Source organism: Rhinolophus hipposideros (assembly GCF_964194185.1).
Source record: "Rhinolophus hipposideros genome assembly, chromosome: 5".
Lineage (NCBI taxonomy): Eukaryota > Metazoa > Chordata > Mammalia > Chiroptera > Rhinolophidae > Rhinolophus > Rhinolophus hipposideros.
In genome coordinates, this window is record NC_138051.1 from 44431319 (window position 1) to 44446122 (window position 14804).

Here is a 14804-nt window from a genome sequence, read left to right on the forward strand (position 1 = left end):
AAATTTGTACCTGTTAATAAAGTTAATTTGAGCAAACTAAAAGTGCATCTTTGAACTTTAATACACATAAGGTATACTATACTATCATCTGTATCTTAACAAATACCTGTAATATCCACAAAATTAACAAAAATCTTAACAAAATAAGACCAAATTTACAAAAGATAAGCGCCAAGTTGTTTTCATGTGAATTTTTAAAAATACATAAAACCCAGAAAATAGCTCATGCTCTAATAGTAACTGTCCTTTCAAATCTAATAACTCACTTTGTATTAATGGAAGTAAATGACATGTACATAGAATAGAATTAGTTATACTGTTATTAATAGTGTATATCATATTCACTCAACACTTATTTGGTACATACTATGTGGCAAACACTAAGCAAGCTGCTACGAAACAAGAAAAAGCTTCTTCCCTCAAAATTGTTCTATAAATGCGACTAAGCAACGAACTGAACCACACAGCTTTTAAGTTACTAGTAAACTATTGGAGTTGGGTGGAGGGAAAAGTCTAGCACAGTTATAGCTCTGTCTAACGACCAACAATTCACCAATCTGTGTGTAACATTTTTTACATGGAAATCACTAATTGTTTTGCATTATGATAAGCTCCCCTGCCCACCCTCTTTCCCCCACTTCTGGTTCTGCCTTTTTTTGAATACCTGATTTTCTAGATCCGTAACAGGATCAAGAGTTAAAAGGGCCATGAAAACAGGAAAGTTTGACACTTTCAGAAAAGGCTGCCTATTTAATTCATGCCTGCTGATGGCATACTGAGTAAGTCAAGTGCCGCCCACCCGATAGCTATTATTTTCAAAAGACAAAAAGCTTACATATAACAGCATGAAACAACACACAATCTTGAAGTTTGATAATTAATCCCCCCTGCCACGTGTGGCATACCATTTATAAACAGTGTACCAAAAATGTTTTGATGATACTTGTCTGTAAAACTCAGAAAACATTTTCCCATCTAAGAGAAGCCCCCTGATAAATATAACACCTCTAGAATTAGTGGTGTTCTAACAAAACATGTAAGTTTATCTTCCTCATATTCCACGATATACATTTTAGATATAAAGTAAAAATAATAAAGGGCCTCAAGAAATAAAAATGACATCTAGTAAAAAAGATGCAATGAAAGAGGCTGATTCTGAGATGAATGTTTTTTATTAGGAGTAAAAAAAGTATCACATGTTCTACTAAATGATATAGAGTATACTTCCTGTGCTTAAATATCAGTGTAAGAAAGCTGAAACTTAGGACTATGTTGCTTAAAAGAATATGAACAAACAGTCTAATTAAAAACGATCTTAGCAATCAAATCAAATCATCATTCCCAATGCCCACTGTAGTTTCTTCATCATTAGCACTTCTTTTCATCATCCATCATTCACCCATTCTTTGTAGAAACATTTACTGAACACCTAATGATGAATGCCTAAGCACTATGAGTACAGGTTCTCCCTCAAGGATCTTTAATCAAATCTACACAAATCACGTAGGAAACACTGTTAAGTATTTAAATAGCTCAGGACAGCTAGCTGAAGTGGTGATGGAGTTTATTATTAGAAACTGTGATAAGAACTAAACGGGACTCTACTACATGAGTTGTGTGCATATTATGTTAGTATCTGAAGATATTATTTGAAGAGTTTAAACTAGAGTTATCACCTTTCAATATTACATAATTACTATTATAATCAAGAAAATAGCACAGTAATAATTAGCATAAATGTTTAAAAAGAACTTTTAGGCCTCAACAAAAACCTTTAACATAAATAATAAACACATTAATAAGTACCAAGAAGCAAAAAGAGAATCGAACCTGTTTAGAAGTGGAGATATAATCAAGAATAGAATTAATGGATTTTTCAGAATAATTTCTTGTGACTGCACTCCGAATATAGGTCAATAGTTGCTTATATCTGTTCATCATTTCTGGAAAGTTTGTCTGTGATGGAAGAAAAATGTATTATTAGATACATATTTACGTACTAAAATATAAATGTATGATTAAGATTATAGTACATATTACTGCATATTGAAAAATAAAGTTTTTATGATAAACTATATGACAGAAACACGATAAACATTTTAGCTTAAATCTGAAATTACTAGGTAACTCAGACACAGGAACCAAATTTATGAAGTTCATCTATGAAAAAGTACAACTTACAGATTTTCCAAATTTCAGATTTGTTCCTCATTGCACACATTTATTTAAATAATAAAAAACTGCTACTAAAATATTCATAGATCAAAAAATATAAATTAACCCAATTTTTCAAATAGCTTGGGGACCAGCTATGCAGGTATCAGCTATATCCTCTCCTGAAGATTACCCCTTCATCAGGAAGCTCTCTCTACATGTTTCTATTCTCTCTATTATTGGCTGGCTCTGTGTTAAAATGTGAAGTGAAAGAATCTCTTCAAGCCCAGGTATATTTATACCTCTATTAAGAGAAGTCCTCCCATCTAAGGCTCTACTCAAAAGTAGATGGAGCTAATGTTGCTATTCCTTACAAGATTATTTGTAACGCTGTGGTTATTCCAGGAAACACGAAAGATCTCCGGAAATAAAGGAATACTAGTGAAATATCTGGGACTTAAGAATTTTGGCAGAGGATCTATCATCCTTCAAAGTATGTCATGTAAATCAACTTATGAGTGTAAACTTATAACCTGCACTTAAAGCCCCCAGAAGCTCCAACTGCTGTTAATCCCTCTTTTTACTGGGTCCTCTACTTTTCATCAGGGAGACAGAGCACAGGCAGACATATTTTCCTTCTTCACTAATAGAATACATGTGTTTATTAGGGTGAAGAATAAACTAATGATACTGTAATTGTCCTGTTTCTGACTATGTCCTGCTGTGGGCAAAATGACAGCATGAGGGGCAAAAAAACATTAAAAGACTCTCTGAAACTTTCTTAGCAAGAATTGAATTAGAAAAAAACAGTAGTAGGTGTAGGTGGGAAAAAATGGTTAGAACAATGGGAAAAGCAATATATATCAAACTACTTTTGTTTCCAAGTATGCCAGTACCATGTAGTGGTAAATAACAGGTAATATACTATCAGTGAATTGCTAAAATCCAAGATACAGAACATATCTTGTGGCAAAAGGAAAATCAGAAATATGACTGCCCCAACTTTGAGATTGTATCTTGATACTGAAATAGGATTTTAACAAAAAGGTTGTTCGAATTTATTTCCTCATTCTATAAAATCTTCAAAGTTCACTTTTCAAAAATTATGTCACTGTAATTAAAGATTGAGAAAAGGTAAATTGGTTTTATCTGCAGTGTGAACACACAGAGCAATTGATAACCAACCCTTCCTACATTTTACTACCCAAAACCCACTGCACGGCAGCATGGGTTCTAGTCTGAACCAACCAGAAAATGAGGGGGTCAGGAACAGAAGCTGGAACTACTATTGTAAATCACAACTTATGCACAGATGCCAATAGAGAAATAAAATGTAGAGAGGGAAGGTAGGCAAAATAACATGAAACACAAATAATCCCTTACTTGTTTCGTATCTTGTCTCAAGGTAAAATGGTAAAATCAAGTCTTGTGGGTAGCATGTGTTTCAATGGGCTCAAAAACTAAACCAGTACTAGTCGTTAAGAAGGCAGATTTCAAAAAACAAACAAACAAACAAACAAAAAACAGAAAAAGAAAAAAACACACAGATTTCTATAGGTTCTTAGTATTATTTCAAATTACAGAATCTTAAGAGTTTGAAAACTGGGCCCCTAATGACACTATAATTGTTTAATTAAAATCTCTGTCCCTTGAGACTTCTTCCACAGCCCTCTAAGCTATTAATTTAAATACAGTAAATATTTGTATATAATTTGTATATAATATTTTCACATAAAATGGAAATATAGCACAGGGGCTTAGTGCAACAGTGATACTTTGAGAATAGCAGAATAGTTGAACTAGAAAGGATAAATGCAACACAGATATTTTTCCTTCTTTATATGTAAATGCAATATACTTAAAAACATTTAACACGTTTTGAATAATCCTGATATTTTGGGGGGAAGAAATGAGCTAAAACATTTTGTGGATATTTTTTGCAGGTGTCATGGAGAGCCCCTGATATTGAAGGTAGGTGAAGATGCCAGAGTGAGAGTATATCAAGAACAGGATGCAAGATTAGTGGATGTTAACTAGAGAAAGGCTCTTGTCAGTTCAGGGAATTCGATTTCTCATAGATGGGATAAAGAAGCTAATGGGGAGAGGGAGGAGGTATATGGTAAACACAGAGAAAGGGGAAAAAGAAAGTGGTTAACAGATTATTAGCTATCCTTTCATTTGCCATAGAGGCAAGTGCTTACGTCTGTGAATCTAAGCTCCATGTTATCTTTTTCTCAAAAGTTCCTCTATCCTTAGTGATCGTAAGATTCATGTCTATACCTAGTCCTTTCATCTACAACTGCTTCTTTTTCCCTTCACTTTTACCCAGCACTCTCAAAGACTGGCAAATCTAGGATACAATGTCATGACAATTCCAGCTCATATATTTGAGTACCTATTGAATGTCAACCATTATTATAGGTGCTAGAAACACAACAGTGAATAAAACTAAACTCGTATAGCTTACAACCTATGGAGGCGGGTTGAGACAGGGGTGGCAGAAAGGTAAAAAACAAGTAAACAGATGAAGTGGTGATATATGTGAAGAAGAAAAACAGCAGGAAGGACGCTATTTTATATACTGGTGGTGGTCAGGGAAAGGCCATCCTGGTTTATGGTGACATTTGAACAGGGACCTGATCAAAATGAAGAAGAGCCATATGGTTAATCTGAGAGGAGCATTTGGGGAAGAGGAAAGAAACATCAAATACAAGCATTCTATGTAGGAGTGTGCTTGGGACGACATGAGGAACAACAGTAAGGAGGCCAGTAAGGGAGAGAATAGAAAACAAGATCAGAAAGGTAGCAGAGGGTAAGCTGACGTAGGGCACCATTTTATTGAGGGGAGTGGGAACCATTAGAAGATTTGGAGCAAAGGAATGACATAATCTGACTTATATTTTAAAAGAATCACTCAGCTACTTATAGAGAAAAGACTGTAGTCGGGCAAGGATGGAAGTTAGGAGACCATTTAGGAAGCTACTGAAATAATCCTGATGAGGGAGGATATTGGCCTGAGCCAGAGTAGCAGAGGTAGAAATGCTAAGTAGCAGTCAGATACGGGATATATTTTGACGAGATACAAAGCCACCTGGATTTACCGTGTTTCCCCGAAAATAAGACCTAACTGGAAAATAAGCCCTAGCATAATTTTTCAGGATGCTTGTAATATAAGCCCTACCCCAAAAATAAGCCCCAATTAAGATTGTCAGCCAGACAGACGCATTTAGTACATCTGTTGCAACACACGACTGACATATTGGATTATAAAATAATATTAATATATAATTAAATATAAATACATATTATTGACATTAATACTTAAAATAGATGATAATATAAATTATAATTAACTATTTGTAAATATCCAAGCAGGCGCCTTTGGACAAGAGGTAAACGCCTATGTAAACAGATGAACTCAAGACTTATTGCCGAATGACCAATCGGAGTACAGACACAATGCATGAATAACATGCGCACTCGATAACGAACGGACGTGGTTGTGTCTAATATGAATCTTCATAATTCAATATGTCGTGTGTTGTAACAGACATACTTAATGCACTTGGGTGAAATAAACATTTTCTGAATTTTGGTGCCTGCTATTTTTCGTCCCTTTTGTGTAGACCATCATACTTAACAGTCATCATTTATGTCGCCACTCCTGTCTCGTAAGTCTTCAGTTAACACTTGATTTAATGGTAGGTTTAAAGGGAATAATATTTTGACCCCCAGACAAGATGAATGGAAAAAGAAAGAGCTATTCTGTCGAGTACAATAAAGGAATCGTGGATGACTCCTGGAGCAAGAATCTTGCGGCTTTCTGTAAAGAGAAGTTGGATCTCCCAATGGTCTGAAAATGGCAAGCAGAGTACAATAACCTCAGTCAACAGGTGGACGAGGGAAATGCTAAGAAGCGAAGTGTGGATCAGGTCGGCAACCATTATTTCCTAAGCTGGAAGACATCATCTGTGAATGGACTGCTGACAGGAGAGCAAAGGCTTTGGTTATGCGCAGGGCTGATATTCAAGCATTTGCCCTTGCAGTGGCACCAGTTAGAAATATCCCCAGAATTCAAAGCATCACAACACTGGCTGGACGGCTTCCTTCAGCTATGTGAACTGTCTCTAAGATCGACAACATGTTCAAGCTGGAAGATACTGAAGTTATTAAACTTGAGTGCACTTGCATTCAAGTCCTTTGCTGATGGCATTGACTTTTCTAAATACCAACTCTCCAACATGATTGCTATGGTTGAAACTGCAGTGTTTATGGGCCAAGGATCTCAAACGACAATTGATTAGAGGGGTGCCTTGTCAATCTACATTTCCTCCACTGGTTACAAAAGCGCTCGTGTTACCTGTATTTTGGCAATTCGTCCGGAGAGAAAGAAAGCCCCACCTCTAATCATCACTAACGGCAAGAAAGATAAGGTTGACCGTGTTTCAGGCATTTATGTTCTTGAAACCGAAAAAGCCTGGTGCACACAAGCAGTTATAAGGAGGTGGGTTGATTTAATGCTGCCACTTGTTTTGCAAGGTGGCCAAAGAGGTCTGCTAGTCTGGGATTCAGCCAGCACTCACCGTGCTAAAGACTTGAAGGACTTCCTTGCAGAGAGAACAATAGATCAAATAATGATTCCTGCAGGAATGACTGCCTATCTCCAGACTCTTGATATTGCAATAAATAAGCCACTCAAGGACCATTTGTGCATGCAAATCAATGACTACATTGAAAATAGAATGGAGAGAAATCAGCGTGGAAACTTTGTGAAGCCTAGCCTGCAAGAGGTCATGACTTGGGTGAAGAATTCATGGGATAAAGTCACTGGCAGCTGTGTTGCCAATGCACTACGAGCAGGATACCTGGACAAGAAGTGCTCATTTAAGGAGAGCTCCATTGCTGGACATGAGAGATTTGGGGCCAGTGGTTCTACAGGAAAGGGAGTCGCAAGAAATTCAAGCCAGAATTCGGGGTTTGGAGAGAGATGACAATGTTCCAGAAGATGACATGACTGTATTTGAATAAATGTAGAGTTTTGTCCATGAATAAATATAGATTGTTATACATGAAAAAATAAGACATCCCCTGAAAATAAGCCCTAACGTGTCTTTTTGAGCAAAAAATTAATATAAGACCCAGTCTTATTTTCAGAGAAACACAGTACCAACGGACTATTTGTGGGTTGAGACAAAGAGAGGAGTCAAGAATAATGTGAAAGTTTTGGCCCTAATCAGTGGAAGAGGAACTCTTTGGAATAAAAAACAGAATTTTGAAACTCCAAAATAAACACTAATAGTTTGTGGAAAAGTCATTATTAATAATGCAGCCAAATAGTGTATATGTTTATAAAGGACAAGTTTTCTTTAAAAAACTCTGTATGAACAACAAAACAAAACTTTATATGCCATGTGGAAGTTTTTTACTCAGTATTATACTGTAGTCACAAATAAAAAGTTAAGCTAAATATGTAGCATATCAACAGTTATATTAGAGCAGTAGATACACACACACACACACACACACACACACGTATAATGGTTGCCATGAGGTTTTTACCTAAAGAACTTTTTTATTATTAGTTTAATTCTCCTCAAAACAAATCTTACCAACTTGAAGTTAATCTTAATCATTTGTTTCAGTGCTTTAAATCCCCATTCTCCTTTTTCACCTTCAAGTTCCAAAACCTAAAAAAAGGGAAAGAAATTCTTAGTCTAACTTAATAATGTTATTTCCCAGTGACACTCAATATCTGTTTTGAATTTAAGTCATGTGTATGAAAAATATTTCCCCAAGAATTCCTTTTCTTAATACCATTTTTAAAAGGCTTTAGAAAAGAAACAAGTCTTAAAATGCTTACTTAAGGACAAGTGAGCTTATTTTGAAGTTCCTTCATCAAAAAATTAAATAAGAACTACTTTTGATTATTATAAAGTCCCAGAAGTACTTTTCTTCCTTTGAATAATCCACTGCTGAGAATAACCCAAAAGTGCATCAGAAGTCAAGAAAACACACTATTTAATACTGAAACTGCACCTGTGTGATCTGCCTCCAAAATAACAAGATTGCAGGGATAATACCAATTGACCATCAGGTTGGTTCTCCTTCTAGAACCATACTAGCTTTTCAGGACAATGGCCTTGCTCTATAAGTACCCTGACTGGGAAAAAAAACCAACAACAGAATAGCCCTTTAGAATTATTTGCTTGTGTACATAATGCAACTTATTTTACACAAGATTATCACTAAGCATCCAACACACATTTCTGAGATAAAATCACTTGGACCTTATTTGATCTAAGATATCATTTAAAAAAATGAACTTTAAGATACAGAATCAACCAGAAAAAAATATGAACCTTTTGGAAACTGCTTAATGCTGCTTTTGGGTCATCTTCCTTTAATGCTTTGGAATTATAGTACTGATTTTCCAAATCCACATTTGGTTCAGAGTTACTATCCTCGGAGTATTCCTGTGTGTTGGAGAGAAAGATATTAAAGTGAATAATAATAAAAAAAGAAACACACACATTGCACTGCAAAACGTAAATACTATTAAGGTGGAAAAACTCATACATCTATACAAAACAAAACAACCTGGAATACATAGGTAAAATGCCATAGATATTTAACCATTATTTAAAAAACAAAGGGAAAAGCCAAAATCAAGTGGATAATATAGAATCATTTCTTTCATATCAAAACTGCAATTTCCGTAGAACCAACACAATAGCAAAATAGAAAGAAACAATATTAATTAATGACTCCTAATTCTATAAATGACAGTTTGTTGGTCACGGAACCTGAGAAAAATCTATATAAATGCTAATTATTGCATAAACACTAATTATTCATCTTCAGTTCCATAATCTAATTTTCTCTACTCCCTAAGTCTAAATTTCATTATTCTAACATGTCCTAAATATCTAGGATGATAATCTATTCTATATGGCAGTGTAGTCTATTGTTAAATGTAAATAAGAATATTGCCTTATGTGTGTTCCATATTACTCAATAGCTGTTCAGTTATATTAATGTACTCCAGCTTTATAACAAATCAAAATAAGTAAAACAAAATGAATTTACATAATCTTATGTGACTTTCATCACATAAATTCAGTTCCTAGTACTGAAACAGTAAAGCAGAAAGGAAAATTGAAGTAAAATAACTATTTTGTGGAGCAGTTTAAAACAGTTCCAAGATATTCAATTTAATGAGAATTTTTTTAATGAGAATTATAAAATACACATGGATTAGTATAATGAAAATTATTATTTTAGGAAGACATAAAATTTCCTTCAGCTACAAGTTATTACACAGGGAAAGTTTATGTCCAATTAAGGACAGTAGCTGGAAGTAAACACAAAAAGACAAGAACAGTATTTCAATTAGTTAATATAGGTTTTAGAGATACTTATGGAATTTATAGTTAATAGATTTTTAAAGAGATATTTATAGAAATCCTGTAATGTGTCATAAATGCACAAGAATGAAAAATGGTATACCGAGTATAGTGTTAGAAAGCTCAAAAATGCATAAACACAGGGTGACTTTTTCCTGTGACGGGCAGATGGAGGGGTACTTGATGTTAATATAAAACCGTTTTAACTGACCACAGTGGCTTTGTAACGTGCGCCCTCTGCAGGATAATTATTTCCTCTTGTAAGGACATGAAGCACTGGCATTCACTCACAGACTTAAGATTGGGAATTCAGTTACGTTTAACAAATAAAAATCCTTTGGAACATGTCTCTTAGGGATGAGATCAAATTCTGGTAGCGAATGAATTTCATAAACACTCATTCACTTCTTAAACCTGCAATCTAGGTTTGACTACAATGAAACTAATCTAACTAAAAAAGCAATTAATAAAGAATGAGAAGCCAACTGTACATCAAATCGTGCTGTGATAGTGATGGCTTCTGAGCTAGATTATAAAAGATAAGTAGCAGTTTGCCTGCTAGACAAAATGGGAGAAGGGGAAGAGAACAGCAGATACAAAACAGCGTAACGGAACATAATTGAAGAATTAAAGGCAGTCATATTGTTGGAACATAGTCTTTGGTTCCACCTTCAACATAAACCTCAATCTAGTCACTTTCCCTACCTTCCCTGCCACCACCCTAGCCTATGAAACCACATTCATCTTTCCAGATTACATTAGGTTGGTGCAAAAGTAATTGCAGTTTAAAAGGTTAAAAACAATTGCAAAAACCGCAATTACTTTTGCACCAACCTAATGATAGCCTCCCCACTATCCTTTGACCCTTTAAGTTTCCATCTTTTCATGGTAAACAGCCAGAATAATCTCCATACAATGCAAAATCTCAAAAATGGCTTTTCATTGCTTTTGAAATCATCAAAATGTGACTCCCGACGATGCATCCAATTGTACCGCCTATCACTCTCTCCCTCACTCACTATGCTGCAGCTACTTTGGCCTTACCTCACAAGTGGCCAATTCTTTCCTACCTTTACATGCCATTCCCTTCTTTTTCCACCTCTCTTCATCTGCTTAACCACTGCATATCATTATAGCTCAAGGGTCATCTCCTCAGAGAAAACTTGGAGAAAAGAATTGTAGCTATAAAACCTACTCTACACCTTCCAAAATGATTCCTTTTCCAATTAACTGACTGTTCAATAGCACACAGGAAGAGCTAGCTCAACCAGAAAATAACTGCTGCAATCCAAATCTTCAGTGTGCATCCCTGAACCTGGAAGTAAAAATTGTTTGATCTCCATCTAGTCCAAAATCTAAGAATCTGGACACTCACTCAAAGCCCATTTATTTAAGATTAGAAAAAACAAATAGGCCAGGATATGAGAAGAGGGAAGCCGAAGCCGAGAGGTACACATGATGGTATAGGATGTGGACTATAGATGTTACAATTCCCCCAAATCGCCATGACTGAGATAAGACTTATCCAGTTCTCAACATTCTGTGAAGATATTCTTTTGGTTTTTTTGTATTATACGGATTAACTAGTGGAATGTATAACATTTTTGCCATAATTACAATTCAATTCTTAAATGTTATTGCTTAAATGTATAAACACATGAGAACTGACACAATGATGTTACTGAAAGGCTTCTTACAGTTAGGCGCTCCCTTGTTTGGATCAGCAACACCATGTCCACATGGTTTGAACCAGCCTCTATGACATCATTAACCTGTCACCTGGGGCTCAGTGAATCACGCCATCAATACAAGCTGTGCACTACAGCAAACCACTCTTCAGATATTACACTGGCATGACTTTTAAAATGATGGGATTTTGAAAAGTCTTCAGAATAATTCTGTTTAGATGTCTATTGTTTATACTCCATGATAATGATCTTTAGTATATACCAGCAATTAAGTACTGCTCAAACAAATGCAAATTAAGTCTTTCCCTCAAGCTACTCAGGGATAGACAGATATGCAATGGAAACAGCAATATGACATAAAAGCAGTAGTAGAAAACATACTAGGTACAACGCAGCTCAAAAAGGAGTAATGCACTACACTTGTGTGAGCTAGAGGAAGGAAAAGTTACCCCAGCCAGTTCTAAAAGCATGAACAGGAGTTGTCAGGGATGAGAAAGGGCATCTGAAACACAGCAATTAATGTGTGCAAAGGCATGGAAGCTTGAAATGGCATTGTATATTTGGAAGAATCATGAATCATTTCACTGGGCCGAAGCACAGGCTGTGTGCAATGAGTTGATGTGAGATAAACTGGTACAGGACAGAGGAACAGGACTAAAGTTTAGATAAGTGCAGAACCATTAAAAGATTTTATACAGAGATAATCAGATTTGTGTTTTAGGAAGGGAACTCTGGTAGCAATGAAGTAGTCCACAGGATACTCTTACAGTAGTCTGGCCAAGAGGTGATGGAGGCCTGATTCCAAGCGGCAGAATAGGGAGAAAAGGAAGGGGCTAGAATTAATATAGAAGATGTCAATGGAAGTTAAGAATGTAGAATAAAAAGGACGCAGCACATGGGCACAAGATAAAGAAAAACTACAGGTATCTCTAATGACTACAGTGCCATTAGTCAGAATAGGGGATATAGGAAAAGTCTTAAATAAATATTAAACAGAATTCCCTTACGTCAGATAAATAAAAGTACAATTTGTAAAAGTTTAAACAAAATGTGTTTAAAAGAGAAACTGAAATTTTAATCAACAAAAAATGCTTTAAAAAACAAAGAATTTAGCAATATATGAAAAAGAACCAAGGACTTGAACATTATTAAAGGTATTAAAAAAACAAACATGAAGTTTGTAAACAGTTACTCCTTACCTAATACCGGATGTCCTGACATCTACCCAAAGCAATCTGTGATCCATCCACACCACCCATATCTATTTTTCCTTTCCCATATATGCCATGCAATTTAAAATCTCTGCTTCGGCATACACTGTTCTGTCTGCTAGGAATTCTAAACCACCATCTCTTTTAACAAGCTTCCCCCTTTTCTCCTATGATGCCCCTCCGCCCTAACACTCCTGGGAAACGTACTCATCAAGGCCTACCTTGATTCTTTCTCCAACTCTTAGCAAAATTAATTTTCTCCTTAGTCAAGCTTCAACATAACATGCATCTCTCTAACATGAGCCCTGTATGTTGTTCCCACCTTCCCTCACCTGCCCCATCATGAACTTCTCCAAAGCAGCAACTTTCTCTTATTCAGCTTGTTATCCTCAAAGCCTGGTATATTACTAAATGCCCAGAAAGTGTTTACTTAATTTGAAAAGAAAAGTGGGTTGAATGTTCCAAAATAACACAACACACAATAGCCAATGTAGTCACTGATGAACAGGGTCAGTGCCACAGCTCATCTACTTAATTCCTGTGTCTGTTGCCAATAAGGTCTTAAGAAATGTGCTCTAGGAAAACAAGACTCATCATCAACAAGGCTTCCCAAGCCTTGCCCATGGCTAGAGAGCTGTACGAGATGTTGGGCACACAGAGAGGTAAAAGGCAATGTCCCAGTATCCTTAAGGATTAGATATACTCCAAATCCTAGGTAGCCATTCTGGTTTAGCCATTCATAGTTATTGAAACTTTAAAAAATTTCACTCAAGTTAATGTGTCCTAATTTGTTATTGATGGAGTAAATTAGAACATTCTTTTTTTTTGTTCTAAACTTTCAGTCTTGAAATTAAATTTTCCAAAGAAATACATAAAAGTCATTAGATCTGGGCTCTAGTTTTGACTCTCCTACGAATTCACTAATTTGTTGTGTAAATTTAAGTCACTCACACTTTATGCCTCAGTTCCTCTCCTATCACTTGTGGCGGTTGAATCCTACAGGAGGTTTCTAATTCCCACTGACGCCTGTGTATTCATTTTGAGATAGAATGTACACTTATATATTGACTGTTGGGTATTCATAGTTTACATATTTAAGAGTGAAAAGCCTTAAATTTATCTTATTCTTAGCATATAAGAGCTGTCTCCCATTCCTTATCATTTTAGTTATTGTTGTTTGAACTCTCTAATTTCATTATAAAGGGGGTACTTGTGAGGTAATGTAACAGGTCTTTTTGAAAATGCACTGAAACTTATATTCCAAACGGATAACTTTTCTTCGAAGTAGTAACTTGAAGAGGTACCAAAATTATTCAATATACTAAAAAGGATTACTAAGTAACGCTTCTGAAATTCTCAAGAACTAACTTCCTTAGTCAGCTGTTTCTAACCAAAAACAGCATCATTCAGTTTGACTGCCCAACTTATTTATCAAACCTGACTCTGAATATAATTTTCGACCCCTATAAAAAGGATAAAACCTGGCTACAGCTGAAGTTAAAGAAAAAGAAAGAAAGCTGCAAATTGTTTATAACAGCAAAACATGCCAAATTCTTAGCAATAGAGAACTGGTTAAACAAAGCATGGCACATCCATACAGTCAATGCAGCTGTAAAAAGCAGTAAGCTCTTTTGATACTTATATGGAATAATTTCTAAAATAGATTAAAAAGCAAAGTGTAGAACAATTTACATAAAATGCTACATCCTGGTATTTTAAAAAAGGAAGGAGCATAAGAATTCATGTTTGGTTACCTATAGGGAGGAATAGGAACTGGGCAAATGGGGAACAAAAATGGAACGGAAAATTTATTTTTATATTTTATATTTTTGAACCATGTGCATCCACTACCTATTTTCAAAAGCTAGATGCTTCAGGATTTGAAGACAATTTTTGGAATTCTAAAACTTTGAGCAATGACAAAAATCACTGGCCACCCAAGATCAAATAAGATTTTTGTTCATCATTTGTACTCTGTAACCTGGCGCTTCTCCCAGCAATAAAAGTACTATAGATTCACTGTGAGAGGTTTGCAAGAAATAAATTTAATTTTCCTGACACTTTTCAGATTTTCCAGACAGTTTTTCTATATTTTCCCCACTTGACAAAATAAATTTTATTCCCACTCAATAAAACTGTAATACGAATTACACATTCATCATGGATACACATTCACTGTGTGCACAGTGTTGGTAACTAATCGTTCTTCTTCCAGGTGAGAGTGTTCAATTATAGCCCCCCACCCACAGAGGAGAGCAAGCCATCCATCTCCCTCTCTACAGTGAGATAGTGGTTCACACAAGGACACACAGACCTAAGCCGTGTGTGCCAGTGAAAGTCCTTCCTAG

The 14804-nt window shown here is 35.5% G+C and overlaps 1 protein-coding gene across 2 annotated transcripts in view; it reads right to left on the bottom strand.

The window, feature by feature from the left end:
- Positions 1 to 14804, bottom strand: part of COPS2 (COP9 signalosome subunit 2) — a 32683-nt gene that overhangs the window by 13428 nt on the left and 4451 nt on the right. For both annotated transcript variants that reach the window (XM_081049963.1, XM_081049964.1), the window contains exons 2-4: positions 8514 to 8627; positions 7764 to 7841; positions 1831 to 1956 (exon numbers count right to left, since the gene is read on the bottom strand). In XM_081049963.1, the coding sequence (XP_080906089.1) occupies positions 1831 to 1956; positions 7764 to 7841; positions 8514 to 8627 (318 nt within the window). The remainder of the gene's footprint in view (positions 1 to 1830; positions 1957 to 7763; positions 7842 to 8513; positions 8628 to 14804) is intronic.